General features: G+C 49.6%; 1 protein-coding gene across 3 annotated transcripts in view; it reads right to left on the bottom strand.

Annotated features, from left to right (window-relative positions):
• Positions 1-11,890: 11,890 nt before the first annotated feature.
• LOC148453816 (dystrobrevin beta-like) overlaps positions 11,891-27,236 on the bottom strand; it is a 77,423-nt gene continuing 62,077 nt past the window's right edge. The window contains exons 2-6 of one of the 3 annotated variants that reach the window (XM_088461644.1): positions 22,591-22,747; positions 22,207-22,296; positions 13,160-13,213; positions 12,286-12,321; positions 11,891-12,199 (exon numbers count right to left, since the gene is read on the bottom strand). In XM_088461644.1, coding sequence (XP_088317770.1) covers positions 12,317-12,321; positions 13,160-13,213; positions 22,207-22,296; positions 22,591-22,747 — 306 coding nt within the window. In that variant the 3' untranslated portion in view covers positions 11,891-12,199; positions 12,286-12,316. Of the gene's footprint in view, positions 12,200-12,285; positions 12,322-13,159; positions 13,214-19,450; positions 19,482-22,206; positions 22,297-22,590; positions 22,748-27,236 lie in introns of those variants that run through there. The other 2 variants (XM_088461645.1, XM_088461646.1) reach the window with 2 other exon arrangements.

The raw sequence follows: 27,236 nt of genomic DNA, 5'->3' as shown, positions 1-27,236 counted from the left end.
TTTTTAGCACTTGGGGGGAGCACCCCCTGGACAACACTACAGCACCTCTTTAGGACTGGGACACTGCACAGGACTTTGGAGTGGACACAGCCCCTATGGAGAACTGACTGCACAACACAGTCCAGCCAGCCCCTATGGACTTTGAAGTAGTGGACACAGCCCCTATTAACAACAGCAGCACAGCACAACACAGCCAGCCCCTATGGACTTTGAAGTAGTGGACAACAGCAGCACTACACTACACTACACTACACAGCCCTAACTCCCACCCTCCCTCTTCACTGTCCACAGCCGAGTGAGAAAATGGCGCCGACGTGGGTACCTTATATAGGATCCAAAACCCGCGAGACTCGGAAGGCGGGATGATGACGTTTTGCCTCGATTTCAGATCCGAGTCAGGCGGGAAAAGTCGAGCCTGATTCGGATCGGACTCGGATCGGGGGGGCTCGGGGGGGTTCGGATTTCAGAAATCCGAACCCGCTCACCCCTAATATATATACACACACACATATATATATATATATATATACACACACACACGTCACACATACCTCACACACACACACACACACATATATAAATATATACTGTATAATACATACACATACAAGTCACACATACCTTACACACACACACCTACTGTATGTCACACATACCTTACACACACACACCTACTGTATGTCACACATACATTACACACACACATACATGTCACACATACCTTACACACACACACACCTACTGTATGTCACACATACATTACACACACACACCTACTGTATGTCACACATACATTACACACACACATACATGTCACACATACCTTACACACACACACACCTACTGTATGTCACACACATACATTACACACACACCTACTGTATGTCACACTTACCTTGCAGCAGCTGCGGGTTGTAGACCTGATAAGGATGGGACCTAGAAGGCTGGCACATGTCATTAGACCTCTCCCCCTAGCGACAAAATGCTGCGATTCGCGAGTCAATTGGGAGGGTGCGGAGCCAAATGGTGCAATTCTAATGGAATCACGTCATATTGCCTCCGCCTCCTCCCAATTGACTCGCAAATCGCGGCATTTTTCCGCAAGGAGCAGGGCTTAAGAAGATGGTGCCTGCTCTCCAGTCTGTCAGGGAGGGTTTCTGGGTACTCAGAAACCCCCCCTGCGTGCGCGAGAGTATACGCACACTTGCACAAGCCCTGACCTTACTCAAGACTTGCTGACAGCCACGCACGCTATGAAGCCTCGAGCTGTGGAAGGCATCGCAAGTGGATAATTTATGCACGCCCATGCAATGGCATGCGAACGCACTGGCACGCCTGCGTTCAGCTGACCACCCGTTACCACCCCCGAACGGCACTTCCTGTCAATCACGTTGCCATGGGTCTGAGTACACACTGCAATCTCATTCCTGATCGCAGTGGCTAGTCCGCGCACTGCGATTGCAAAAATCGTCCGACTGCGTGCGTCTTAGCACTTGCGATCCTAGCTGAATCAGGCCCTCCGTGTATTGCGTCCATGTAGGTAACATTGTTGGTGCCAGGATCGCTGTTCAGTGGGAATGTGTGGATTTGATTTATTTTCCATATTATCTCACTATCTGCAATAATCCCGTCATCATCATCATCATCACATTGTTTCTGTGATGCGGCCAAATTGTAATAATCTTAGAGGTCAATCCAATCAGCCGCGAGTTCACTCATGGTGCGAGTGAGGCTGTACACTTGCGGTACCGGTATATTTTTGTCTGACGCCCCACAGGGCTGCGTACAAACTTTTTCGAGTCCGGGCTGAGATCAGGCCGCCAGTTGTGGTGCCGTTGCTGGCGTTACTACGCCATCGCAGTGGAAACTCGCCCCCTTCCCTGCTAATTGGATTGGCCGCAAGGGCATCCCTTGATATGCCTGAAGCGTGTCTTCCTGCAGATGTGCTATACTGTGCGCTGCGTTTACCTTAGGTGCACCTCCAAATAACCACGCAATTGCATCGCTCCAGCGGCAGGTCTCTAGACGGGATCATTTATCTCCTTTGTAAGATGTAGCAGTAATTTAGTTGGATGAAGATCACAGAACTGCTACATTATGCGTAGTCTGTAATAGTGGTGATTTATTGCGCCATTGTGTAAACCACACCCACTGGCACAGCGCACTCACAGAAAGAGGTCGGGGGCTGAGGGACAGGTTTGTGATGCACTGTTCTGCAGTACGGATTAGAAAGGACCCCTCCCTTTCCCCCGCACTGTATTACAGTGCTTCTCAAATACGGTCCTCATGGAACCCTGACAGTGCATGTTTTCAAGTTATCCTCAGTAATATTTAGTACCACCTGTGTAGTCCAATTAATACACCTGTGCTCCTGTTTGATGATCTGGAAAACATGTTAGGGTTCCAATGTGGAGTGGGCTTGAGAAACACTGCTCAGCTCTCAGGGGCTGCGCTGGACCCTGGCTGAGTGAGAGTAGCTCATAGTCACTAATAGGCGGGCTGAGTCACTGAGGCTGGAGGAACAGTAGTGTGCCAGCAGAATAATGGCCTGCACTGAGCTAGAGCCAGGAAGGGCGTCACCAGCAGTCAGTACAATGTCCTGGCACGCTGCCGAAGAAACTCTCACATGTCTGACTTGCCAAGTCCATTACCTACTTGGAACGACAGCAAAGAATGTGTGAGCAATCTGCCCGGCCAAGCTTGTGTGAAAGGTTTCACTTTGCCTCCCTCATGGAAGCTGAACTGTAGGAGCAGCGACAGGCAGCTCCCATCTATACAGTCCCTGTGATCATTCCCACACAGGGGCGCCTGGATCCCTGCAGGGAGTAAGGATAGATGAGGGGCTGCACAGCACCCGCAGGGGGAGAACGGTGCCCCTAGCAACCAATCAGATTATAGCTGTCATTTATCTGGTACATTCTATAACGGGCTCAGGAACCCTTGGTACCACAAGGTGGCGCTCTGGGATGTCTGAGCAGCACTCGTGGGGGCAGTCCCTCTCCTGCCATGTTACCTTAACGTGGTATGCGCCACCCGTGAGGTGTGCTCCTCCCCTTACCGCCATATACTCTGGTGGTAAACTATTGTTTCATAAGTGCTTATGCGTCTACTCTCCCCTAAAGCTGGCTACACACTAGATCACAGGTTCTCAAACTCAGTCCTCAGGACCCCAAACAGTGCATGTTTTCCAGGTCTCCTCACAGAATCTCAAGTGAAATAATTTGCTCCACCTGTGGATCTTTTCAAAACGTGTCAATCAGTAATGAATACACCTGTGCACCTGCCAGGAGACCTGGAAAATGTGACCTGTGTGGGGTCCTGAGGACCGAGTTTGAGAACCCCTGCACAAGACGATATATCGTGCTTTATTTCTCTCCCTAGACCGCGTCACACCGCCTTTACCCTATTCATGGTTTCTCCAGGGACCAATCCGCCCCTACTACTAGGACTATATCCTAGAGGGGGGGGGTATGTACACGGCGTGCACTTTGTTTTTTTATGATTTATGTGTAATTCAAATCTCTTATTATATATCCAATAAAGGTTACATGTTACATAATGTGTCCCATTTATAGAGAGTCCTCTGATTGTGGAACATCTGAAGGCTACCAATGGTCTATACAATAATAGCTAGTCTGATTGGTTGCTATAGGTAACACGTGATAAATCTCCCCGGCTGTGATGTAGCAGGGTCTATAATGCACAGAGTTACACTGCAGTGTATTTAAGGACATCACAACTGCTCATTGTCTGCAATGTTATTTCTGGCCCAGAAGCTATTCTTAGAGCAGGGCTACATCTATCTCCTGTGTGTAATGCTGGAGCCGAGGAACCAGCTGCCGCCACATTACACAGCCGCCTTACCTCCCGCTGATGCCATGAGAAATGCCTTTACAATTAAATCACTGACGATGTTTGTGGAACTAATGGTTGCAAGGGCATTTTCATGGTTGGAGCAACCACATTTTTATATGTTGCCCTTATAGCGTAGCAATTGTATCTGGTCAGTAGCCCCTCCTCCAGCGCTGCTTGTCAGAAAGCAGCAGCTGCTGCACTTCCACCCAGTTCAGGATAAAAGTGATGAATTCCAACCCTACAGCACAGTGAAGCGCAGAGTTCGTCTTCCTGTAACGCGGGATGTCCTGGGGCGGAGGATAGAGCTGTAAGGTAACAAGGTGTTGTAGTGGTGGTAGGTACAACTGGCTACAGATACTGTCATGTATGATTGGCCTGGAGTGGAGGACACTGCTGTAAGGAAACATGGGAGTCCTGGTGGGATGTAGTTGAAATACCAACGGCCGGGAAGCCGTCTATCGAAATCCCAACTTGGGACTAAAGATAGGCGTCGAAATCCCGACAACTGTCTAGATCCTGATGCCGGAACCTTGACAGCTTCCCGATTGAGGGTTAGGCATCCCCGGGGGTACTTAGGGTTAGGCTGCAAGGAGGGGGGGTTAGGCACCACCGGGGGGAGAGTTAGTGTTAAGCACCCCCCAGGGAGGTTAGGGTTAGGCATCACCAAGGGAGGGTTGGGGGGGAGAGGGGTAGGGTTATTATACTGTTATGCCCCTGTCGAGATCTCTCATGATTGGGCATCCGGCGTCGGTATTTCACCCGACGGCTATTTAGCTGCTGGGATATCATACCCAACCCGTCCTGGCATAGGTGCTTCAGATACTGTAATGCGGGATATCCTGAGGTAGAGGCTACTGCCTTCAGGTAACATGGGATATCTTGGGATAAAGGCGCAGATACTGTAATGTGGGATGTCCTGGGGTGGAGGATACTGGCTTCAGTTAATGTGGGATGTCCTGGGGTGGAGGATACTGGCTTCAGTTAATGTGGGATGTCCTGGGGTGGAGGATACTGGCTTCAATTAATGTGGGATGTCCTGGGGTGGAGGATACTGGCTTCAGTTAATGTGGGATGTCCTGGGGTAGAGGCTACTAGCTTCCGGTAAAAAGGAATATCGCGGGGTAGAGGTTATTTACTTTAGGTAATGTGGCATAGGCTACTGGCTTCAAGTAACATGGGATGTCGTGGGGCAGAGGCTACAGCTTTTAAGTAATGAGCGTTGTTTCGAGGTAGAGTTTCCTGGCTTCAGGTAACATGTACTGTCCTGGGGTGAAGCCTACTGGTTCCAAGTAATATGTAATAGTCAAGGAAAGGAATACTACAATAGCTCTGTTGGATAAATTGTGCACTGGACTTACATTGCTCAAGTTCATGAGATTGCCGTCTCTCTATTGAACCCTCGGAACTCTGCACCAGCCGTGCACCCACCCAGCACCGAGCCCCCCGGGAACAGGTGGTTGCTATACAGCCGGATTATCACAGACCCTCAGGCAGCCACTGAACCGTGACATTGAGACGGAATTCCTGCTAGCCGCCTTGATTAGGCTGACGTTCCCGCTGACAGGCGGTAGAGCGCCCATCACACACACACACAGAGAGTTTGCACCCTTGTTGCTGGATGGTGAAGTGCTGCACCCCGCCCAGGACCATCTGGGGTGAGTGTGTGTGTATTACAGATATTGTGCCATAACGGGTATGGCTGGTTACATAGTTAATCATTTTTATCTTGGACGAACTGTCTTACCTACACATTCTGGAGGACATACCAGTTCTCAGCTCATTTGAGACGTCCAGTGTTTTTGGACTACATCCATACTACCACGGGTAACAGGACAGTTAGCATTGCTATACCTGTGTATGGTACACATTTACCACTGCTCTAAAATCCCGGCATAAGGATTAAATCCTCTCTAATCATCCGTGCACTGTCCCACTTTATAGAGAGCTATATATCCTGCACTGACATTGTGAGTCAATACGTTTTATTCAAGAACACTGCATACCACGTTTCTGTTATTAATTGTATTATGTCTATTGTTTTTATTAAATTGTTTTCATAGTATCTATTGTTCTTTTTCAAACAAGCGCTTCAACATTATTTGTATTTATATGTAATTCCCTGGGATAGAGGCTACTGGCTCCAGGTAATGGGTGGGGGGTTATTTGGTACATGGTAGGACACAGAGACAACCCCTTGTACAGTTAGGTCAGAACTTGTGTCCATTGCTGGGAAGTGAGTGGCAGAGTACAGCACTATATTACTATATAATTACAGTGTTTTTCTCCCACAATGTAAGATGCAGCAAAAGACCTCTGGTGTCCCCGAGTGACAATGTCCTAAAGATGATAAATGGCTGTTGGTCATCTCCACCTCTCCCACAGCTGGGATTTTCCCATTCTATATCACGTAGATACGTCTATTGCATCATCATGCCTTAGTAATCTAATAATTGTGATTAATTGCTGTATTTGTATTCTTCACCTGGATTGGGACATTGGTCAGGACTCCTGAGATACGTGGAAGACATATGGACACAGATACATATTCTGGACGTGGATCGTTGTGGTATTCCTGCATGAGCTTGGAGGACACACGCATGTTATGTTCCTGGTCTCTTAGTAGTGAGATGAAGCTTACCTGGCTGGGAATGATCTTCTGAGGGCCTGGACACAAAGCTGTGACTACAGAGCAGATGACAGGTTTACCTGTTAGCCATGGTAGAGTGGACCCCGGTCTACCAGCAATTCTGCTAGATACCATTCATACCTGCTCATTATTTGATGAAACCTCTACAATGTACGTACAGTATGTACTATAGCCAACCCTTCCAGACCCTATGGTTGAATATGTTTCCATTATTACAACACAGAATATATATTCTCTAGAAGATACCTTGTCCTGGCAGGGCAATAGATACCTTATCCTCGGGCTCTGTATACAGTATATTTACTCTCAGGGAGATTGTACTACAGCTCACCTGGCAAATGTTCTTTTCTGACCTCAAGGAGATGTCCCAGTGACTAACACATGCCACCAAGACCACTCGTCACCCCCAGGGAACCTGAAGAATGATGACAAATCTACAGGTGGCAAAGAAAGAAGAAGGAAAGCAGAGTGGCTTTGTCACAATGAAAGTCATTTATTCAGTTATGTGGCAGATGACATGGCTTAAAAGGTTCAAGGTTTGCTTCCAAGTTCCAACATATGAAGGACTTTTAGTTTACAAGAGATGAACAAATGAACTGCGCAGTGTCTCACACATCCCCCATCTACAATATTACTCACAGAGAGGCTGGCCCGGGCTGCAGGCGCAACTTCTGTATGTGCACCAGGATTATTTCACGCAATATGACCAAAATCTCTGAAATGCACACCTTACATGTCACTATCACAAGCTGCCAGATAACTGAGGGGTGGAAGATCACCACCAGTGTAATAATAATTATATATGTCTGGCTTTGCTGGAAGGGATAATAATATAATTCCTTTTATTTATTTACAAGCATTCCTGCTTGGGTAGGGGCGAATAGAAGTGCCTGATAGCTGCGGGCATGTCTGGCCACAGTCCCCTCCCCTGCTGCCCTGAGCAGCTCCATGCCACAGTCCCCTCCCCTGCTGCCCTGAGCAGCTCCATGCCACAGACCCTTCCCCTGCTGCTCTCAGCAGCTCCATGCCACAGTCCCCTCCCCTGCTGCCCTGAGCAGCTCCATGCCACAGACCCTTCCCCTGCTGCTCTCAGCAGCTCCATGCCACAGTCCCCTCCCCTGCTGCCCTGAGCAGCTCCATGCCACAGTACCCTTCTCTGCTGCCCTGAGCAGCTCCATGCCACAGTCCCCTCCCCTGCTGCCCTGAGCAGCTCCATGCCACAGTCCCCTCCCCTGCTGCCCTGAGCAGCTCCATGCCACAGTCCCCTCCCCTGCTGCTCTGAGCATCTCCATGCCACAATCCCCTCCCCTGCTGCCCTGAGCAGCTCCATGCCACAGTCCCCTTCCCTGCCGCCCTGAGCAGCTCCATGCCACAGTCCCCTCCCCTGCTGCCCTGAGCAGCTCCATGCCACAATCCCCTCCCCTGCTGCCCTGAGCAGCTCCATGCCACAGTCTCCTCCCCTGCTGCCCTGAGCAGCTCCATGCCAGTCCCTTCCACTGTGGATCACAGGTGACATTTCATTCATACTAGTAACCACTTAGTAAATGCAATCCCATTATCATCCCATACAAACCAATGACCAACACCCATATCACCAGCTAGTTCTCCCAACCCCACCACAGGCCCATACACGTCAGTATCCAGTATACCATATCAAAACATATCAAAAGCCAGTTCTCCCAATCTCAACCTCATCCCATACAAGTCAGTGACGAGCATACCATATCACCAGCTAGTTTTCCCAATACCATTATCATCCCATACAAGTCAGTGACCAGCATACCATATCACCAGCTAGTTTTCCCAATGCCATTATCATCCCATACAAGTCAGTGACCAGCATACCATATCACCAGCTAGTTTTCCCAATGCCATTATCATCTCATACAGGAAAGTGACCAGCATACCATATCACTGGTTAGTTCTCCCAATGCCATTATCATCCCATACAAGTCAGTGACCAGCATACCATATCACCAGCTAGTTTTCCCAATGCCATTATCATCCCATACAAGTCAGTGACCAGCATACCAAATCACCAGCTAGTTTTCCCAATGCCATTATCATCCCATACAAGTCTGTGACCAGCATACCATATCACCAGCTAGTTTTCCCAATGCCATTATCCCATACAGGAAAGTGACCAGCATACCATATCACCGGTTAGTTCTCCCAATGCCATTATCATCCCATACAAGACAGTGACGAGCTTGCCATACCACCAGCTAGTTTTCCTAATGTCACTATCAACCCATACAGGAAAGTGACCAGCATACCATATCACCGGTTAGCTCTTCTAATGCCATTATCACCCCATACAAGTCAGTGACCAGCATACCATACCACCAGCTAGTTTTCCCATTGCCATTATCATCCCATACAAGTCTGTGACCAACACACCATATCACTGGCTAGTTCTGCCAATCCCACCATACACGTCAATGACCAGCACACCAGTTAGATCTCTCAATCAAAGTATCCCATACATGACAGTGACCAGCACACCATATCACTGGCTAGTTCTCCCATTCACATTATCATTCCATACCAACCAGTCACCAGCATACCATATCACTGGTTACTTCTCCCAATGCCATTATCACCCCATACAAGACAGTAACCAGCATACCATATCACCGGTTAGTTCTCCCAATGCCATTATCCCCCCATACAGGAAAAAGACCAGCATACCATATCACCAGCTAGTTTTCCCAATGCCATTATCATCCCATACAAGTCAGTGACCAGCATACCATATCACCAGCTAGTGTTCCCAATGCTATTATCATCCCATACAAGTCTGTGACCAGCATACCATATCACCAGCTAGTTTTCCCAATGCCATTACCATCCCATACAAGTCTGTGACCAGCATACAATATCACCAGCTAGTTTTCCCAATGCCATTATCATCCCATACAAGTCTGACCAGCATACCATATCACTGGTTAGTTTTCCCAATGCCATTATTCCCCCATACAAGCCAGTGACCAGCATACCATATCACCAGCTAGTTCTCCCATTCCCACCATAAGAGCCAGTGACCAGCACACCATAACACCAGCTAGTTCTGCCAATCGCACCATACAAGCCAGTGACCTGCACACCATATCAATGCTAGTTCTCACAATCCCATTATCATCCCATACAAACCAGTTACCACCACACCGACTTGTTTTCCCAATCCATTGGCAGTAAAAATGGAGCATATGACAATCAAAGTGCAGGACATCCATTGATTTTTAGTATTGGTGGCACTGCCTGATGGTTTGATGCAGATAGAACTGAAGTAATTGACAACAGGGTGTATGTTTCTTTTATGTAATAAAGTTTCCATTGCAGGTCTTAAGTGGATGCGTCATGATATGTGGAAAACCAGTGCTGTTTGCATACTAAGATATCGGCAATGTGTGCCGCCTCATAGATACATTTCAGCTGCCTCTTTCACGTTGGATGAATCGGACTGAATTTTTTTTTCCCGGAGATCTCTGTATTCCCAAATCCAACGCGTTTCGCAATCAGAAATGGCTTCATGATTAAGTCATTGCCGAGAACGAAAGGTGTTGCATGTGATGGAGTTATTGAAGACGGTAGAATCTTTCTGAATGAAATCCGGTCTTGGATTGGAACTACCTAGTGAAACGCCATCAGGAGGCAGGAGCCGCAGACCACTTGTTAAAGGCTTGTTATATGTGTATTATACTTTAAATATATTTACACATTTTTAAACTTTCAGTATAGAGAATTTCTTTCCAAACATGCTTCATCATTTGTTCCCCCTTGTTTTCTTCTTTACAGATATAGCATTGAGGAAAGGTCCTAAATGGGAGTTACAATTACAGTGTGAATAGAACACTATGATATGGACCTACTGCTGCAAATACTACAGGTGATCACCTTGTGCAATTAGCTATATTATATGAATATATATGGTATATTATTGCATATGTTTGCCCATAACCTAAGATATCCTATGGGTAGTATACGAAATGCGTCACAGTGTCTTTAGGTAACGCTTTAGTTACATAGCCTGTTGGGAGGAGGTCAGATATTTTGGCATGGGCACTGCAGGCAGGGGCGTAACTCCCATATGCACAGATAGAGCCTGGCCCTATGTGTGTATGGGAATTTCTGGCCACTAATTTAGTACATTGGGCTGTGGGGCCCACAAATGTAAACCTCTGTCCCTGCCCCCGGGGAACCTGTAAGCCTCACAAGCGCTCTATAAAGCAGGGTAAAGGTCATTATATGGTGAGTGCTGGGCATCGGTCTTATCATGACAGCCAGACTATATCATTACTATACACATCACACAGCCACTTGGGACCATGTCAGATTCCTGGACTGTAACTCTGATGGGATGTAGACTCTTGTCTCAAACACTTCTGTTGTTTGTGATTTGTACAACTCATTATTCCAAGGGGGAATCCAATTAATTGCAGGGTTTACCCTGTGGCTAATTAGCCGCACCTTGCAGGGAAATGCTATTCAATTTTGCACACATCGAACCTGAGGATCGGAGAGGGGGAACTGTGTAGGAAGGGGGCGTTCTCCCGTAGCAAACGTTCAGTAAAAGCGCGCCGCCAAAATGCCGCCCATGCAAACCACAATGTAGGAGCCTGTACGCCATTAAAAGGCGTATCTACCGCACCTGCCGGGACACAAGGAGAGCAGGAGCATAAGCCGCTCTGCATGTGGGTGGTATACGCTGGTGTTTCCGGGCAGGAGCATAAGCCGCTCTGCATGTGGGTGGTATACGCTGGCGTTTCCGGGCAGGAGCATAAGCCGCTCTGCATGTGGGTGGTATACGCTGGCGTTTCCCTGCACTTTTTTTATTTGGGGTAATTTATGCTCAGTTTCTTCCCAGCTCTGCATCAGCCTCGCAGAGCTCATAGACCAGACAATTCCGTCTTATAGAGACAGACGGGTATCTGCTACGTGTCACATGACTGCTGCTGCCTGATGACATCATACATGTCACATGACTGCTACTCCCAGAAGACATCATTCTACTTGACTGTTACTGTCTGAAGGCATCTTGAAACATGAATACTACTGCCTAATGACATCATACAGGGATACAGAAACCATGTAGACAGTGACAATGTCGACACCAGAAGATCGATAGTCATGATGTCAACGTCATTAAACATGACTGCTACTGCCTGATGTCATCATATAACGTCACATGACAGCTACTACCTGCAGACCTTGTGAAACATGGCTACTACCGCCTGATGACATCATGAACACATGTGACATAAGACTGCCTTTGTCTGGTGAGAAGACGGAAACATGTTATATGCCTTCCAGGGTGCACACACACACGTGTCCCGTCACGGTCATGGACCGGCGTAAGACGCAGCACACAGAGACTTGACAGACAGACACATTTATTAATTTGTAAACTTCGGACCATGAAATGTACCGCCTTCCTGCGTCGCTCAGTACATACAGCGCATGTCCGTGTCAGTGCGATCACAGTGTCCCAGGCCTCTGTACCCATGACAAGCACACTAACACTCACTCCTTCCAGCTTCTGCAAGACATGATGACACATGGCCCAGTAACACGCATGTTGTATGTTACATGGAGAACCGAGCATGCACTAACAAGGTCCCCCTCGCTGCTCGTCTCTCTGCTGGCTGTGGCTGGTCAGATGCTGCGTTTGGATGGATATAGGAGGAATCGCTGAGCCTGTGGGGAAGAGCAGGGTGTTACACTCACGTCTGGGGCAGCGTCACGGACAGGACATGTGGGCGGCCCACGGAACAGACACTTACTTGGATCACCTTGTTCTTCCGTGCAGGACATTTATCCTGGAAGGCAGAGGATGATATAAGGTCAAACACCCCTCACTAATGACACAGGAAGAATATTGCCGGCAACTAATGAGCGATCCTGGAAGCGAGGAGTACTGCGCCATTTGGCGTTTTCGCATGTATTGCAGTGGGCATGCCCAGGGAAGAGGCATATGCGTTTGCACCCATTTGGATGGGTGGAGTACACTGCGGGTGCGGTCACAGAACGGGGACCACGTGCGCAGTGGGAAACAATAGCATAGACACATTATGTGAGTGTGGTCAGGTACAAATGATGATGATGACGGGTGCCAGCACTAATGTACCACTTGTGATTGGCTATTTGCTGACATGGATTGGGGCTCGGGCACACACTGAGCTTTTTTGCTGTATTATTAGGGTTTTTGTGTTAGGAGTTCAATTCGCGGTGTTTGTTGTACATAAAACAAAACGGTTTACAACATGGGCACGGGTGTGCAGGAGACGTGTGCCCGGCGTACACGAGACCCAGATCCGCAGGAGCTCTGCACGTGGGACGCAATGCGCTGCCTTCCTCTGCCTTTATTCTTACAGTGGTTTGTGCCCAGTTTACGTGCGGGTTATAGCATGGCCTTTTATTATAGATTTGCTACAGCACAAAGATACTGGGAATTACATACAGAACTGGGAATCTGTCATATACTGAGAACTAAACTCTGTATAAAATAACTAAAAAGTGAGAAACCCCATTTATCTGTGCTGCTTTCCTACCGAGGGAATGGACAGACCATGAAGTATGTGAGTCTGACCACCCGGACGCAGGAACCAATGCCATCATTTTCCAAAGGTCCTTCAGGGCCGTAAGTATGTAACTCACCTCTGTCCTTCCCGTTCTGTATCTTCTCCTCTTCCTCATCTACACCATCGTCTGCTGTGAGAGAGAGAGAGATCAGCACCTCATTCATCCACCCCCCACCCCATTCCAAGGGCACCATCATCTACTGTGAGACAGAGAGAGATCAGCACCTCATTCATCCACCCCCCACCCCATTCCAAGGGCACCATCATCTACTGTGAGAGAGATCAGCACCTCATTCATCCACCCCCCACCCCATTCTAAGGGAACCATCATCTACTGTGACAGAGAGAGATCAGCACTTCATTCATCCACCCCCCACCCCATTCCAAGGGCACCATCATCTACTGTGAGAGAGAGAGATCAGCACCTCATTCATCCCCCCACCCCATTCCAAGGGCACCATCATCTATTGTGAGAGAGAGATCAACACCTCATTCATCCTCCCCCCCACCCCATTCCAAGGGCACCATCATCTACTGTGAGAGAGAGAGATCAGCACCTCATTCATCCCCCCACCCCATTCCAAGGGCACCATCATCTACTGTGAGAGAGAGAGATCAGCACCTCATTCATCCCCCCCACCCCATTCCAAGGGCACCATCATCTATTGTGAGAGAGAGATCAGCACCTCATTCATCCACCACCCTCCCCCATTCCAAGGGCACCATCGTCTGCTGTGAGAGAGAGAGATCAGCACCTCATTCATCCACCCCCCACCCCATTACAAGGGCACCATCATCTACTGTGAGAGAGAGAGATCAGCACCTCATTCATCCCCCCCACCCCATTCCAAGGGAACCATCATCTACTGTGAGAGAGAGAGAGAGAGATCAGCACCTCATTCATCCACCCCCCCACCCCATTCCAAGAGCACCATCATCTACTGTGAGAGAGATCAGCACCTCATTCATCCACCCCCCCCACCCCATACCAAGGGCACCATCATCTACTGTGAGAGAGAGAGATCAGCACCTCATTCACCCCCCCCACCCCATTCCAAGGGCACCATCATCTACTGTGAGAGAGAAAAGCACCTCATTCATCCAACCCCCCACCCCATTCCAAGGGCTCCATCGTCTACTGTGAGAGAGAATCAGCACCTCATTCATCCACCCCCCCACCCCATTCCAAGAGCACCATCATCTACTGTGAGAGAGAGAGATCAGCACCTCATTCATCCACCCCCCCCACCCCATACCAAGGGCACCATCATCTACTGTGAGAGAGAGAGATCAGCACCTCATTCATCCCCCCCCACCCCATTCCAAGTGCACCATCATCTACTGTGAGAGAGATCAGCACCTCATTCATCCACCCCCCCCCATTCAAAGGGCACCTTCATCTACTGTGAGAGAGAGAGATCAGCACCTCATTCATCCCCCCACCCCATTCCAAGGGCACCATCATCTACTGTGAGAGAGAGAGATCAGCACCTCATTCATCCCCCCCACCCCATTCCAAGGGCACCATCATCTATTGTGAGAGAGAGATCAGCACCTCATTCATCCACCACCCTCCCCCATTCCAAGGGCACCATCGTCTGCTGTGAGAGAGAGAGATCAGCACCTCATTCATCCACCCCCCCACCTCATTACAAGGGCACCATCTACTGTGAGAGAGAGAGATCAGCACCTCATTCATCCCCCCCACCCCATTCCAAGGGAACCATCATCTACTGTGAGAGAGAGAGAGATCAGAACCTCATTCATCCCCCCCCACCCCATTCCAAGGGCACCATAATCTACTGTGAGAGAGATCAGCACCTCATTCATCCACCCCCCCATCCCATTCCAAGGGCACCATCATCTACTGTGAGAGAGAATCAGCACCTCATTCATTCACCCCCCCACCCCATTCCAAGAGCACCATCATCTACTGTCAGAGAGAGAGATCAGCACCTCATTCATCCCCCCCCACCCCATTCCAAGGGAACCATCATCTACTGTGAGAGAGAGAGAGATCAGCACCTCATTCATCCCCCACCATCCCATTCCAAGGGCACCATCATCTACTGTGAGAGAGATCAGCACCTCATTCATCCACCCCCCCCACCCCATTCCAAGGGCACCATCATCTACTGTGAGAGAGAATCAGCACCTCATTCATCCACCCCCCCACCCCATTCCAAGAGCACCATCACCTACTGTGAGAGAGAGAGATCAGCACCTCATTCATCCACCCCCCCACCCCATACCAAGGGCACCATCATCTACTGTGAGAGAGAGATCAGCACCTCATTCATCCCCCCCACCCCATTCCAAGTGCACCATCATCTACTGTGAGAGAGATCAGCACCTCATTCATCCACCCCCCCCCATTCAAAGGGCACCATCATCTACTGTGAGAGAGAGATCAGCACCTCATTCATCCACCCCCCCACCACATTCCAAGGGAACCATCATCTACTGTGAGAGAGATCTGCACCTCATTCATCCACCCCCCCCCACTCCATTCCAAGGGCACCATCATCTACTGTGAGAGAGAGAGATCAGCACCTCATTCATCCACCCCCCCCACTCCATTCCAAGGGCACCATCATCTACTGTGAGAGAGATCTGCACCTCATTCATCCACCCCCCCCCATTCCAAGGGCACCATCATCTACTGTGAGAGAGAGAGAGATCAGCACCTCATTCATCCACCCCCCACCCCATTCCAAGGGCACCATCATCTACTGTGAGAGAGATCTGCACCTCATTCATCCACCCCCCCCCATTCCAAGGGCACCATCATCTACTGTGAGAGAGAGATCAGCACCTCATTCTTCCACCCCCCCCATTCCAAGGGCACCATCATCTACTGTGAGAGAGAGAGAGAGAGAGAGAGAGATCAGCACCTCATTCATCCACCCCCCCACTCCATTCCAAGGGCACCATCATCTACTGTGAGAGAGAGAGATCAGCACCTCATTCATCCACCCCCCCCATTCCAAGGGCACCATCATCTACTGTGAGAGAGAGAGAGAGAGAGAGATCAGCACCTCATTCATCCACCCCCCCCACTCCATTCCAAGGGCACCATCATCTACTGTGAGAGAGAGTGATCAGGACCTCATTCATCCACCCCCCCCATTCCAAGGGCACCATCATCTACTGTGAGAGAGAGAGAGATCAGCGCCTCATTCATCAACCCCCCACCCCATTCCAAGGGAACCATCATCTACTGTGAGAGAGAGATCAGCACCTCATTCATCCACCCCCCCCACTCCATTCCAAGGGCACCATCATCTACTGTGAGAGAGATCAGCACCTCATTCATCCACCCCCCCCATTCCAAGGGCACCATCATCTACTGTGAGAGAGAGAGATCAGCACCTCATTCATCCCCCCCCACCCCATTCCAAGGGCACCATCATCTATTGTGAGAGAGAGAGAGAGAGATCAGCACCTCATTCATCCACCCCCCCCACCCCATTCCAAGGGCACCATCATCTACTGTGAGAGAGATCAGCACCTCATTCATCCACCCCCCCACCCCATTCCAAGGGCACCATCACCTACTGTGAGAGAGAGATCAGCACCTCATTCATCCACCCCCCCACCCCATTCCAAGGGCACCATCATCTACTGTGAGAGAGATCAGCACCTCATTCATCCACTCCCCCACCCCATTCCAAGGGCAACATCATCTACTGTGAGAGAGAGAGAGATCAGCACCTTATTCATCCTCCCCCCCACCCCATTCCAAGGGCACCATCATCTACTGTGAGAGAGAGAGATCAGCACCTCATTCATCCCCCCCCACCCCATTCCAAGGGCACCATCATCTACTGTGAGAGAGAGAGATCAGCACCTCATTCATCCACCCCCCCACCCCATTCCAAGGGCACCATCATCTACTGTGAGAGAGATCAGCACCTCATTCATCCACCCCCCCACCCCATTCCAAGGGCACCATCATCTACTGTGAGAGAGAGAGAGATCAGCACCTTATTCATCCTCCCCCCCACCTCATTCCAAGGGCACCATCATCTACTGTGAGAGAGAGAGTGATCAGCACCTCATTCATCCTCCCCCCACCCCATTCCAAGGGCACCATCATCTACTGTGAGAGAGAGAGAGAGAGAGAGAGAGAGAGAGAGAGAGAGATCAGGGCCTCATTCATCCACCCCCCCCCTCATTCCAAGGGCACCATCATCTACTGTGAGAGAGAGAGTGATCAGCACCTCATTCATCCTCCGCCCCACTCCATTCCAAGGGCACCATCATCTACTGTGAGAGAGAGAGATCAGCACCTCATTCATCCCCCCCACCCCATTCCAAGGGCACCATCATCTACTGTGAGAGAGAGAGAGAGAGAGAGAGAGAGAGAGAGGTCAGCACCTCATTCATCCACCCCCCCCACCCCATTCCAAGGGCACCATCATCTTCTGTGAGAGAGAGAGAGATCATCCTCATTTATCCACCCCCCACCCCATTCCAAGGGCACCATCATCTACTGTGAGAGAGAGAGAGATCAGCACCTCATTCATCCACCCCCCCCACACCCCATTCCAAGGGCACCATCATCTACTGTGAGAGAGAGAGAGATCAGCACCTCATTCATCCACCCCCCCACCCCATTCCAAGGGCAACATCATCTACTGTGAGAGAGAGAGATCAGCATCTCATTCATCCACCCCCCACCCCATTCCAAGGGCAACATCATCTACTGTGAGAGAGAGAGAGAGAGAGAGAGAGAGAGAGATCAGCACCTCATTCATCCACCCCCACCCCATTCCAAGGGCACCATCATCTACTGTGAGAGAGAGAGATCAGCACCTCATTCATCCACCCCCCACCCCATTCCAAGGGCACCATCATCTACTGTGAGAGAGAGAGAGAGAGAGAGAGAGAGAGAGAGGGATCAGCACCTCATTCATCCACCCCCCCACCCCATTCCAAGGGCACCATCATCTACTGTGAGAGAGAGAGAGAGGGATCAGCACCTCATTCATCCCCCCCCCCCATTCCAAGGGCACCATCATCTACTGGGAGAGAGAGATCAGCACCTCATTCATCCACCCCCCACCCCATTCCAAGGGCACCATCATCTACTGTGAGAGAGAGAGAGCAGCACCTCATTCATCCACCCCCCCACCCCATTCCAAGGGCACCATCATCTACTGTGAGAGAGAGAGATCAGCACCTCATTTATCCACCCCCCCACCCAATTCCAATGGCACCATCATCTACTGTGAGAGAGAGAGATCAGTACCTCATTCATCCACCCCACACCCCATTCCAAGGGCACCATCATCTACTGTGAGAGAGAGAGAGATCAGCACCTCATTCATCCACCCCCCCCCCATTCCAAGGGCACCATCATCTACTGTGTGAGAGAGAGAGAGAGATCAGCACCTCATTCATCCACCCCCCACCCCATTCCAAGGGCACCATCATCTGCTGTGAGAGGAAGAAGACAGCATTCATCTACCGAGCAGCACCTTGTTGGATAACACCCCCCCCCGATATAATATTGGTCAGCTGTGAGACATATGATTGAATTCATTCCGTCACCCATTGATCAGCATCTCATTAACTAACAACCTCCTCACACTTCATGGTCAACTGTGATGGAGCAGGATAGGGTTCTTTCCTTAACACACTAATCAGTACCTTGTTCATTTATTCAACCTCCTGTCTTCCCGTCTCAATCACGAGCTCTGAGAGAGGGGGAAAAGGGTCCCATCCGTCACATAAAAATTAACGGCATTCATACACACCCCCTCCCCATCCCCATTACTCCATCATCATCTGCGAGAGAGCTAGTTCAGTTCATTCATTCACCCATAATCTCCACTCTTTTTCTCCCCTGTCAATTGGAGAGAGTGGGATAGAATTCATTCCTTCACACACAGTATATATTCTCTTGTTTATTCATCAACTGTGTAGCCGTGATAATGGGATATATGGTTAATTCCTTCACATCCTCAGCACTTCATTCAGTCCCCTTGACTTCATTATCAACTACGAGAGATAGTAGACCTCATTCCTTCACCCACGGATCAGCACATTATTCATTCACACACGCATGTGCACACACGCACGCCCGCGCACGGCTCCATTGTGAGTCATGACAGAGAGATAATAGAGTTAATTCATATGCACACTTCTCAGCACCTCACTCACCCCCCTCCCATGGCTCAATCATCAACTGGGTACTGCATCACAATGAAAATGAAAATCCTGGCAATTGTAAGTATTGTAAAGCAGACCCTAACCCCTCCCCCCGCCTAACCCTAATCATCCCATCCAGCACCCTAACCTTCCCTGCACGCAGCCTAGCCCTAATCCTAATACTTACTGTTTGAAGTTGTCGGCATTTTGACTCATCGGGATCCCGCACCCGGTGAGTCATCCTGTGCGAGAGGATTCTATTACACACTAATCAGATCATCATTCATTCACCCCCTCCCCTATCTGTCAGACTGTACACAATACACACCCCCTCCCCTGTCTGCCATACTGTACACAATACACATCCCCTCCCCTATCTGCCATACTGTACACAATACACACCCCCTCCCCTGTCTGCCATACTGTACACAATACACACCCCCTCCCCTATCTGCCATACTGTACACAATACACACCCCCTCCCCTGTCTGCCATACTGTACACAATACATAAAACCAGTGTTTTGATACTAATAACTGCCCTCTCCTGGCTGTCCTCCTACCTCTCTGACCGCTCCTTCTGTCTCCTCTCATGACTCCTCTCCCCCTCCACTTTCACTAACAGTAGGTGCTCCCCAAGGTTCTGTTCTTGGACCTCTACTATTCTCTCTCTATACGTCCTCTATAGGTGAACTCATCAGCACTTTTGGCCTCCAATATAATCTCTATGCTGATGACACTCAGATCTACCTCTCCTCCCCTGACCTCTCCCCCTCTCCTCACCCGTATCTCCAGCTGTCTCTCTGCTATCTCTTCCTGGATGTCCCAGCGCTTTCTTACACTGAAAATGTCTAAGACAGAGCTGATTATCTTCCCACCCTCTCGCATAATCTCACTTCCCACTATTTCTTTGTCAATTGATGGCACAACTATCTCCTCCAGCCCTAAAGTGCGCTGTCTTGGGAGTTATCCTGGACTCATCCCTCACCTTCATACCTCATATCCAGAACCTCTCACAGTCCTGCCGTTTCCATCTCAAAAATATTTCCAAGAACAGATCCTCTCTCACCCTCGAGGCAACTAAGACCCTCATACACTCACTGGTCATCTCCAGATTGGACTACTGTAACCTCCTCCTATCTGGCCTCCCCAACTCCCATCTCTCTCCTCTCCAGTCTGTCCTCAATGCTGCTGCTCGACTCATCTTCCTCCCCTCTTCTACAAGCCCTCCACTGGCTCCCAATTCAAGGTTCTTACACTCACTTACAAAGCCCTCACCCAATATTCTCCCGTCTACCCACATCGCTCCACAAATGCATGCCGCCTCTCCTGCCAAATGATTACTTCCTCGTACACTCCCGCCTCCCTACCTTTGGAACTATTCCCCTCTCCCTATCAGATTCTCCACTTATCTACAAATCTTTAAATGGGCTCTCAAGACCCACTACTTCATCAAAGCCTTCCAGCTCTCCTCCTAACCCAACACGCCTTCCTCGCTGTCTAACCCATCTGTGTCACCCCTGTCTGTCTGCCCCTCCTCTTTAGAATGTAAATTCTCATGAGCAGGGCCCTCTTCCCTCATGTGCTTGGTTGCTAACGCCCTGCTGCTTATTTAAGTGTTATGATCATTAATGTAGCAATGTTTATAAACCATGTCCTTGTCCTGCATTGTTTTGTACTGTTAATAACCGTTTCTTGTGTACTCGTTTGTTTACGTACTTCGTAAAGTGCTGCGGAACCCTTGTGACCCATTCCGTTATTATTATTATTATCCTATATTTAATAGGATAATAATAACGGAATGGGTCATATGCCAACAGAAGCCCGACAGTTCAGGACCCCGATGCAGACAGGTAAGTCCCCTATACCTACCCTCTCCCCCCCTAACCCTCCCTTTGTCATGCCTAACCCTAACCTCCCCGGGGGGGGGGTGCCTAACCCTAACTTCCTCCCAGGGGGGTGCCTAACCTTAACCCCTTCCTCCCCGAACCCTAACACTCCCGGGGGGTGCCTAACAATACTTTCCCCCCGGGGGTGCCTAAACTAAAGCCCTGGCTGTAGTCACACAGCATTAATCCTGGAGGGCCGGTTGTGTAAAGTGCTGCAGGTATAATGTGGAACGCGTGAGGTCCAGGAGGAGCTGCAAACATTTTCCTCCTTATATAAAGCACATATTTCTTACAGAACGCTGAGACGTGGCTTATGAGGACACAGAGTGACTTGTCTAATGCACAAGAAGCAAAAATCGTAACCTTGGAAAGTCTCAGGGGGTCATTCAGACCCGGTTGCAAGCACCGATGTGCTCGCAACCGGGTCGATGGGTGGCCCTGCGCACGCACAGCGGCCGCACTACACGTGCGCAAGCCTCGGAGCGACAGAGAAACTCTGTCGCTCCGGAGCTCGCTACAAAAGGGGCGGCTGTCGATGTTGATCGACAACTCGCCCCTTTTTGTAGGCGGGTCGAGGGGGGGGGTGGTGGTTTCCAAAACGGAGGCGTTCCTTAAGGAACGCCTACTGTTTCGTGGGCGGCCGATCAGAGCAGAAAGCTCTCTGGGGCTTGCGAGTACCCAGACCCAACCTTAGGGTCTGGTCGCAAGCCCCGATGGTGATGACCATCACGACCATCACCCTGGTCGCTAGCTAAGCTGTGGGTGGTAACTCACAGCTTAGCTTGCGACCAGGAGGCCACACCAAAAAGCTAGAAGCGGCCGTCCTCATTCAGAGAGAGTGATCGCTTCTTGCGACCACCTCTGAATGAGGTCCTCAGGCTCAGTATCAGAGCTCTCAGTCACTGTGCAACAAGGAGCTCACGCACACCAACATTATGAATGCAGGACACCAGTCTGTATCAGAGGAGCCTGAGGCACAAGACAGCCAGACGTATTCTGCATGTCCCAGCACTGACGGCGTCTCACCCACTGCTGGTGTACAGGGATTAATACCTGAGGCCAGCAGGCCGGGCACCTACCTGAATGCAGCTCCTTCACCAGAGAAGACATGGTGTTAGTAATGGAATCTGCAGCCACCAGTAAATCACTACGGAGATTCCTCCTGGTACCTGAAAGCCAGTCAAAACATAAAACGTCATCCACCACCAGGAATCAGTGCCTCATGCCTCGGACACAGCACCGATCTCACGTGTAAGCACTACAACTGGTTATGAAATGTGTTATAGACACAAGAGAGCTGCCTGGAATCGTTTGTTGGTCCCGGCTGAGGCCGAGTGGTGTACGGTGTCCGTGCTGGACCCACATACAGCTAAGGAGGAGCGGGGACCACAATCATGTTCCATTACATTGACTCTGATAGTAATGTCACCTCTACACTAGTCACGCAACCGGCAAACACTTACCGTGTGCAAATGCCTCCTGTACATCTCCTAGTCCGGCTATGGAGTCCTGAGGAACATGGGTAGGTGTGGAGCTGGCAGACGTGGAGCGGACTGGCATGGGCATGGAGCGATTGGCACCATGGCTTGGTGAGGAATGAGGAGACCCCGCTACTTGTGCCTAGAGAAAGAGAACAGACATCCAGGGTGTGATTACGATGTATACAGCGCAAGGGTTTTCCACTGTGCTTTATAACTGGGAGCAAAAGTAGTGAAGAGCCAGAGTGGGGAATAGCAGGCAGAGAGGACAGGAGGCCTCGCACACAGGATTACACTCTATACATGTGTGATAATATGTAGTACTGCCAGCAGGGGGTCTTTAGTATTTTACTGTCCGTTGAATGGCAGAGGTTAACATCAGTTATTCCTAAATTGCCTGCTGCACACTGACATATCTCTGTGAAAGTACAGCCCGCATCCTAAACCAAGGCCGGCAGATTAGGATTTAAAAAAATAATTGAAAATAATAACCGGTGATAGGAGGCACAGTCAGCGTGGCCGGACATGTATTACACATCACACTGACACCTGTTGTTCCTCTGGTGCCTCCTGTCTGTGTTCAGTGTATACAGCATATAGATCCAGCAATGGTTTCATGTGCCGCTACATCAGAACCTCCCTGAGGCAGAGGCACCGGTAAACTATATCCCAAAGTGCTGTGAGGCACCAAACAAGGAGGATGGCCCCTTTATCTCTAACCCCACCCACAGCTCACAGAAATCGAGGCACACAACCCCTCGGGCCTCAGTACTAAGTGACGGTGCCTCACACTGCGTACAGACACATCTACATGTTAGCCGAGGAGGGCTATAGGCCCAGAAGCAAGTAGCGGGATTGGTAGTGAGCTCGGCTTATGGAGAGATTCCATATTATACAGCATTCCTGTTCCATTAAAGTGCAGGGCCTCCTTTATTACATGTATATATAAATGAATGAAGCGCTGGAAGTCAGAGTAACAAATTTAATATGGTAATAAAAAATTCACACACAATAATACAACACTCAACCAGTGTAATTAATACAAAAATACAATATTAGCTTGTAACAATTACCAATCACTGCAGTTTTAGTATTGTTAGAGTAATTGTCCATGCACAGACATACAAAGCTGTACTATGATTAGTCTTTGTATTAGAATGATAGAATTCCAATTACATCCGTAGTGACAATGGCCCTCATTCAGAGCCGGACGCTCTGAGCAGAGCGCTCGCTCTGAATGAGGGCCGTCCTCCATAAAAATGGAGCGTCCTCCTGGACGCTCGTATAGCTGTGGGTCACCACCTACAGCACATACGAGCGTGCACGATGATGGTCGCGATGGTCTTGACCATCGCGACCAGAAGCCTGTGGTCGGGGTTTTCGACCACAAGCCCTGGAGTGATTTTGGCTCTATCAGAGCCAAAATCACTCCCACTGACATCACTAGTGATGTCAGTGGGGCCGGCTTTTGACGGTAGGCGTTCCCTTGGGAACGCCTCCGTCTGGCAGGCACGCCCCCGGCACGCCCACCAAAGGGGGCGTGCTGTCAATCAACATCGACAGCACGCCCCCTTTGATCAGACACAACGAGCGAAGGAAAATCCTTTGCTCGTCGCGTCTGGCGCATGCGCACGACGGAGCTCCCTCCGTCGTGCGCATGCGCAGTGCACACCATCGACCCACTTGCGAGCGGACAGCCGCTTGCGAGTGAGTCTGAATGAGGCCCAATGTCCCAGTCTGGCTGTATACTGATAAAAATCGGATCTGTTTAACATCAGATGAGGCTGCGACCATCTCTGCCTGTCGCCTAATATGAGGCTGCGACCATCGCTGCCTGTCGCCTGATATGAGGCTGAGACCATCGCTGCCTGTCGCCTGATACGAGGCTGCGACCATCGCTGCCTGTCGCCTGATATGAGGCTGAGACCATCGCTGCCTGTCGCCTGATATGAGGCTGCGACCATCGCTGCCTGTCGCCTGATACGAGGCAGAGACCGTCACTACCTGTTGCCTGATACGAGGCTGAGACTATCACTACCTGTTGTCTGATACGAGGCTGAGACCATAGCTGCCTGTCGCCTGATACGAGGCGGAGACCATCGCTGCCTGTCGCCTGATATCAGGTTACTGACCCATGTGTGATGAGTGTGTGGGAATGTGTGAGAATACTCCTCTCCCTGATATAAGGACAGATAGAAGGACTGGTTGGAGACACTCCTCTCCATGATATAAGGACAGATAGAAGGACTGGTTGGAGAACACTCCTCTCTCTGATATAAGGACAGATAGAAGTACTGGTTGGAGAACACTCCTCTCCATGATATAAGGACAGATAGAAGGACTGGTTGGGGAACACTCCTCTCCATGATATAAGGACAGATAGAAGGACTGGTTGGGGAACACTCCTCTCCATGATATGACAGATAGAAGGACTGGTTGGGGAACACTCCTCTCCATGATATAAGGACAGATAGAAGGACTCGTTGGAGAATACTCCTCTACCTGGTATAAGGACAGATAGAAGGACTGGTTGGAGAACACTCCTCTCCATGATATAAGGACAAATAGAAGGACTGGTTGGAGAACACTCTCTCCCTGATATAAGAACAGATAGAAGGACTGGTTGGAGAACACTCCTCTCACTGATATAAGGACAGATAGAAGGACTGGTTCGGGAATACTCCTCTCCCTGATGGAAGGACAGATATAAGGACTGGTTGGAGAATACTCCTCTCCAGATATAAGGACAGATAGAAGGACTGGTTGGAGAACACTCCTCTTCCTGAGAGAAGGACAGAGAGAAGGACTGGTTGGAGAATACTCCTCTCACTGATATAAGGACAGATAGAAGGACTGGTTCGGGAACACTCCTCTACCTGATGGAAGGACAGATATAAGGACTGGTTGGAGAATACTCCTCTCACTGATATAAGGACAGATAGAAGGACTGGTAGGAGAATACTCCTCTCACTGATACAAGAACTGGTTGGAGGACACTCCTCTCCCTGATATAGGGACTGGTTGGAGGACACTCCTCCCCTGATAGAAGGGCTGGTTGGAGGACACTCCTCTCCCTGATAGAAGGGCTGGTTGGAGGACGCTCCTCTCCCTGATAGAAGGGCTGGTTGGAGGACACTACTTTCCCTGATGTAAGACTGGCTGGAGGACGTTCCTCTCCCTAATATAAAGACTGGTTGGAGGACACTCCTCTCCCTGATATAAGGACTGGTTGGAGGACGCGCCTCTCCCTGATATAAGGACTGGTTGGAGGACGCGCCTCTCCCTGATATAAGGACTGGTTGGAGGTCACTCCTCTCCCTGATATAAGGACTGGTTGGACACACCTCTCCCTGATATAAGGACTGGTTGGAGGACACCCCTCTCCCTGATATAAGGACTGGTTGGACACTCCTCTCCCTGATATAAGCACTGGTTGGAGGACACTCATCTCCCTGATATTAGGACTGGTTGGACACACCTCTCCCTGATATAAGGGCTGGTTGGAGGACGCTCCTCTCCCTGATATAAGGACGTAGGGAAAGGAATGACCTAAGAAAGACCCGCTATGTGCTGTAAGGAGAGACTGGCTGGACAACGGTCACGATTGTGGTGATGGCACGCATGAAGAAAACAAAACGGATTTTAAGTGCATTATTTAAAAGTTAAAAATGATTGGACATGAATCATTCAGAGGAATATATAAAGCAAAAATGAACAGCATTTGTCTTATTAAAATGATTTGTCATGTTCCTGCCAGATTGCATCTCGCATTACACAGCTACAGAGATTGAGTTCATTTACATCAATGTCTAACTAACATTACAATGAAATAAGTGATAGCAGTGAAAGGGCGCCACCTGGTGAGTAGAATACAGCAATACACACCACACACAGGTCTGGCATGCAGCTTCCCACCTTATTACCTTTCACTTTTTATTTATGATCAGTTTCACCCCAGAAGCCAGAGCTGCTCTTCCAATGTAAGGTGACAATGAGAGTGACATGATAAAAGGCTATGTGACGTGGTTGTGCCAGGGTAACCCCATGCACACAATCTGATCATTAGCTGCACCCTCAGTGCCTCCTGCAGAGCCAGCACTTCCCAGGAGCGTCTGGCAGGACATGAAAGAAGTTGTTCCTTGAAGTTTGAGGTGTCTGGTTTCATGGAAAGAGACAGAGTTCATTCATTAAACAGCGTCCAGGTGTGGCATCTTCTCAGGCACAGGGTAACGAGCTATGCCACCACGGGTAACTCGCGTGAAACAAAAATACCTCAAGTCTTTATTAAACTTGGATACTAGGGGGTCTATTTACTAAACAGTGCTAGGAGACAGAGTGAAAAGTGATAAGAAAGTGATAAGGTGCCAGCCAATCAGCTCCCAACTGTCATCTCACAGGCTGTGTTTGAAAAATGACAGTTGGGAGCTGATTGGCTGGTACCTTATCACTTTCTGATCACTTTTCACTCTGTCTGCTTAGTAAATAGACCCCTAGGTCTGTCTTCTAGATCAGATACTGAATGAAACCTCTCCTATAGTTCCACCTATCCGATCGTGCAGAGCAGATTCCTGGGGCCTGGTTTAGTGCAGACTGTAGAGGTGCCAGGTCTGTGTACAAGCATGCATGGGTGT

Source organism: Taudactylus pleione, unplaced genomic scaffold, assembly GCF_031769625.1.
Source record: "Taudactylus pleione unplaced genomic scaffold, aTauple2 ptg001085l, whole genome shotgun sequence".
In the NCBI taxonomy this organism is placed as follows: domain Eukaryota; kingdom Metazoa; phylum Chordata; class Amphibia; order Anura; family Myobatrachidae; genus Taudactylus; species Taudactylus pleione.
Note: the sequence above shows the minus strand (reverse complement) of the source record. Positions and strands in the feature narration are given on the sequence as shown.